General features: G+C 29.2%; 1 protein-coding gene across 1 annotated transcript; it reads right to left on the bottom strand.

Annotated features, from left to right (window-relative positions):
• Window positions 1–284: 284 nt before the first annotated feature.
• Window positions 285–5108, bottom strand: LOC148176339 (uncharacterized). The gene is made up of 4 exons (XM_088035046.1): window positions 4055–5108; window positions 3690–3998; window positions 3497–3638; window positions 285–382 (listed from the first exon to the last, which is right to left on the bottom strand). Exons 1-4 carry the CDS (start codon window positions 4373–4375, stop codon window positions 285–287), a joined length of 870 nt encoding a protein of 289 aa, XP_087891172.1. The 5' UTR covers window positions 4376–5108.
• Between the last annotated feature and the right edge of the window lie 531 nt (window positions 5109–5639).

Genomic DNA, 5639 nt, shown 5'->3' with positions numbered 1-5639 from the left:
TTGCGTGCGCGTCTAAACGGCGGGAGATTTAAAAATCTCATCGATCGCGCGCTTCTTTTAAATCTTGTGGGGATATCAATAATTGAAATATTTACTAAAAGATATAAAAATTGCGTGGGCGAAATGTGTAAAATAATAAATCATTATTTTTTATCTATTATTATTACATAATATTTAACATTAATACATCGAAAATATAAATCATAATAATAATGAAAATAGAAGCAAAAAGTATAAAATAGCAAAAATGTTAATTGAAAGTAAAAAGCATAAAATTTTATGTATTATGATGTACGTAATTTTTTAGCAGGATGTTTTCTGTTGTCCTCGTTGTCATCGTACTTGTCGAGATCATCATCGCGATGGTGTTTGGGGTTGTAGTCTGTAAATGAAATATTATCAATATTTTGAGATGAATGATCGATATTATCGTCATGCTGGTGTTGAATGGAATAATGTCCCCATGGAAGTGTCTCGAAATTATTTGAACAAATGTATCGTTTATTATCAAAAGGTGATAAAGCAATTTTATTAATTTTAAACGTATAAAGTTGATGTTTTTTTGATCGAATTGTATTAAATGAAGCTAAAACAGTGTCATAATTGATTAATGTATTATAAAAATCATCAAAGGTAATCGATCTTGGATCATTATTTGTTATAGTAATTTTAGCTTTTCTTCCAACACCTTTTATTTTTGAAAAATTGTCATCAATTCCGTTTACTTTTAATGAATAAACTTTTGGTCTTAATGATACGAATTCAGTTAAAATTTTTGATTTTAACTCATCCTTCATCATTCCGGGAACCTTCTTATTGACTTGTTTTATATTAAAAATATTATTGATAGGATAATCAGAGGTATCAAAATAATTATCACAATCTGTTCTAATTAAATCGTAAATTGTTGTTTTATCGTTTTTGTTAAGCGAAGTAAATTGATAAATCAAACTGTCAGTATCCATATAAAGAATTTGACTTTTAAAATATTCTGAAAATCGATTTTTTATGTATTTGTAATGGAAGTCGTACATTACAATTTTAGATAATTCTAATATAGTAAATCCTAGATATATTGGTTTATTTAATAAAATTGATGCTTTTGATAATTCTATTGCAATGAAATTTTCATTAAATATATCGACAGATTTAAATGTTGGTCTTGAAATATATTTTCTCGCTGATTTCCAATTTTTTACTAGTCTGATATCTCTTTTATTACGATCTGATTCTAGTGTTTTTCCGTAAACACTGTTTATCATGTTTTTAAAGAAAACTTTTTCAAATTCGTTTTTGGAATTCGTTCTTAATGTGGTATTTAGATCAATGTACGGTTTTAACCATGGTTTTTGAAGAAAACTTAATATTCTATGAATTTTGATTAATCGTATACCGAAAGTGAGTGCTTGTTTGAGATTTCTGTAGTGAATAACATATTTTTCTTTATTATATAATGTAGTTAATAATTTTGGAATTTTTTGATTTGATCCATCTGGAGGTATCATTTTTTCAGGGCAAAAAGGTAAATCACTATGCGAATCGTGCAATTCTCGAGGATATTCTAATGAAACTTCGAGAAAAAACCCTGTATCTGCATCATTAGCAATGTTGTTAACATCAAAATTTTCGATTTCACTATCATCTATCCATTTGAAATCACCGTACGGTAAATAATCGGTCTGACAATAACCATATAAATTATTTACATCCCAATATATTAAATATTTTTTGTCATCGTAAGGATCGTACGATTCTTGATGAAATCTATTGTTAGCTTTAGCGTATCTGTAAATGGATTGTGTTAAGCCGCCTCGAATTCCGCGTTCAATAAATAAAATCATATTAATATCATCTAATAATTGTAAATTAATTTTTGTTATTTTTAATGCGGCCGCCCACGATAAACCAGGACTTGTAAAAAATCCTGCTGCATCAAGTCCGTAATAACGAAGAGTTAATTGTCTAAAATTTTCAAAAACGTCCGCTAATAATGCTACATCACTTTTTAGGTAAATGTCTGAATATTCTCCCAAAGAACGTACATTAAAAATTTTCCATACCTTTTGTGCATGTGAATATGAATCATCAGAAACTTTTTCATTGTTAAGTTCATTGTAAAAATACTCTTTTTTAGGTAAAGTAATAATTTTTTCTAAGCATTCTAAATTATTAACTAAATCGTAGGGGAAAACACCTTTTCGATTTATTAAATCAAAATGTTCATTCTCCGGAAAAAGACTTTTAACAACATTTAATTGTTCGCGAGTTAAATTTTGAGTTAATGATTCCAATGATCCAGGCATGAAACGAAGCGAGTCAAGAAATCGAACTTTAATTTTTTTATTAATAGTAGCTGTAAATGAAATGTATGTTTCAGAGTTTAAAGGAATTATATCGATATTGTAACATTGACTGTTTAATTCATCAATAAATAAATGTGCATCGTATTTGCTGAGATTATGAAAAATTATCGGTATTACTAAATATGGATCATTTCTAGTTTGTAAATTGCAATTTTGACAATACGGACCAATATATTCACCAGTGAAATGATTGTGATGACGTGTTTTTTTATTTAAATTTGAAAATTGAATATCACAAATGGGACATTTTTCAGCTATTTCGAATTCATTTTTTTCTTCTTCAGTCAAATCAGGAATAGGTTTTTCCTCGAAAGTTGATAAAAATGTATAAATTCTATCGCATTCATTTTTCAATTCTGAAATAAACCATGAAGCGACACTTTGATCAGTACTTATTTTTTTACGATACATTTTATATTGTGAATTTATATTTGAATTAAACGAACAAATTGTAATAAATCCGGCACTATACGGTAAATGAAATTGATAAGGATGTGTAAATGAATTGTTAGATTTATCAGGTTCACAAGAGGAAATTTTTTTTGTAAGACACTCAAAATCAGCATAAATAACAAAAGGTTTTGGAAGTAATGCCCTGAAATTTTTGAAATATAAATTTTTTTCATCTTCTGTCGGAAGAGTAATTTTAGATGGTGAAAATAAACTGCAATCTTTTTGATGAGTTTCAAATTTTGATTTTACAGAAAAATGATTTAAACATCTATCACAAATATAAATATTTGTATGTGACTTTGTAATGCTTGAATGACATACTTTTCCTAAATCAGTTATCAAACAATAATGCCCAAACCTTTGATGATCTTTTTTCAAATACAATAAATTTATATGATTTTGTTTTATTTCTTTGGTATGATATAAAGGTCCTTCAACAGTTTCATTTTTATTATTGTAAGAAAAAACGTTTATTGAAATTGAAAGATTTTGTTTTTCAAATTTCCGAATTTCTTTTATTTGAACGGGTACTTCGATTCCATGCAAATTTAAAATTTCATAATAATTTTGAGGATATGAAGATGTTTGATTTTTTTTCGAATTATTTTGACAAGGATATAGAGACGCCAAGACACACCAGATAAAGCATTTTCGATCATCATTCAAAATATTAATAATACCTCTGTTTTTCTTCAGTTTTCTCGGTAGTGGTATGTACGTGCTGATTCCTCCGGAAATTGGTGAGAATTTGTTCAATGATATAGTCAGATATGAAATAGAATCGAATTGCCATCCACTTCCAGATGCTTCGAAATTGCATGACTATAAAATTTATAAAATTAATCATAATAAGATATTTGTGTATATACATACTTGTGCGATGAGATTTTCAAATAATTTCTTTAAAATTTGATGAATTTTTTCGTGTGGGGTCGTCCTCAAAATAATTTTGTTGTCCGTGTTGAAATATTTATTCTCAATTAGAATTTTGTCGTTATCCAATCTTAATTTGTATCTGGAGCACAATTCCAAGTTCATTTTCATCGCTCCCATTTCTTTTTTCTGAGTTTCTAACAAATCAATGATAACATCCAACGCATCAGACAAGAATTCGTGCAAATCAACATGATCGTGATTGTAGACGATGTATGTCATGACCCGAGATTTGAATGCTGATAATGACTGTAAGAATGTTATAACATTAATTTTAATTCAATTTACGCTAAAACACTACTTACTTTGATTAAAGAAATTCGAGGGCACGATGCGGGAGATGATGATGATGATGACGATTGCGCTTGTTGCAGACCACTTCCTTTACGTTGATGATATTCTTGTAATTTTCTATTAAGTTTTTCTCTCAAACATTGAATTTGAATAAATTTTGTCTGATTCTTCCTTTTATCCCACACAGATAATTTTGACGAATTTTCCAATATTGACTTAAATTTTTCTGACAAATCAACAATTTCTTCATGTGTTTGTTTACGGAGATTTTCTTCTGATTCCAAATTTAAATTATTGATCATTTCTTCGATTTTTGAAATTGTTTCATCCATGATTGCTGAGAACGATAAAGATGGTGATGATGATGATGATGATTATGATGACGAGTACGACGACGACGAGGAAGACGGAGAATTAGTCGTGATGTTTTTCAAATACGAAGACGTTTGCCTTGTCAGCTTTGCCAAAGTCTTTCTTGCCCTTGTAAATTATGCTGGATCCTTTGTCACTTAATAAGTATTCTCGAAGAAGACGATCGTTAAAAAAATTTTCGGAAATACGTCGAGGAAGAAATAAGTCACCCTTTTCCTCGATAGTGCACACTACACATTCACCAAACTTTGTATTAATTAATTTTATATTTTCAATTTTATATGGCTGATCAATCGTTAAATCTTCATCTGCTCGAACTCGCGGTAGTAATGTGCAAGAAGCAGATTCGTTTAATGCTTTAAACGCTTGCTCGGGATTCATTTTGATTGTGCGGAGTTATATGACTGTATATCAGTAACGGTGCTAAATGATTGACTGAAGAAAATGTACGTAATTAGTATAGTTTTATAGTTAATGATGATGTAGCGAAGCAAATTCTGATTGGATAATATATTTTAAAATTCGTCATAATCGGACGAAACCGGTGACGATGAAGGAGAAGGAGAAGACGATAAATTTGACGTACTAGCTAAAGAATATTTTTCATTGTGAATTTTAATGCAACATCTTTTAAATGACTGAATAGAAAATAGTGGTTTATTGAGACACCATCCACACCATGATAATGAATCGTCTACGTACTGATACAGTCTTCTCGATGAAATAATTTGATGTGATTTTATATATTTGAATTTAATGTAATAATTTGATGAAGAATTAATATTCAATGAAGATGCTCTATGATAACAATCAAAACATACACCGAACTGTGTTAAGAATTTGTTTCTTCCAATTTTGAGTTCGTAAAATGAAAATTCAATGCATAGGTGATTATTCCTTTGAAAATTTGGGATTAGCAACCCGTATTCATTATCGTAGGGGTTTTGATGCAATAACAGCTTAAAAAAGTTCTCACATCGCACCTTTTCACCCCACGTGTATAGTAAATTTCGGTCCAAATTACACGTATTACAGTCACAATTGAGCCATTCTTCACAATCTTCTTCTTCAGCATTGTCTACACATATAAAAATATCTTCTTCAAGTCGATGCACCCAATAATTTTTCAAAAAATGCATCCAAAGAAGCGTAGGCAACACATTATATAAACACACAATACTTTTACCGAAAGGAAAACACTTCATTATTTTTAAAATCACCAAG

This window comes from Gnatocerus cornutus, chromosome 4 (genome assembly GCF_029298725.1).
Source record: "Gnatocerus cornutus isolate USDA-ARS CGAHR chromosome 4, icGnaCorn1.1, whole genome shotgun sequence".
Lineage (NCBI taxonomy): Eukaryota > Metazoa > Arthropoda > Insecta > Coleoptera > Tenebrionidae > Gnatocerus > Gnatocerus cornutus.
The sequence above is the reverse complement of the archived record's forward strand: the minus strand, read 5'-3'. Positions and strand labels throughout refer to the sequence as shown.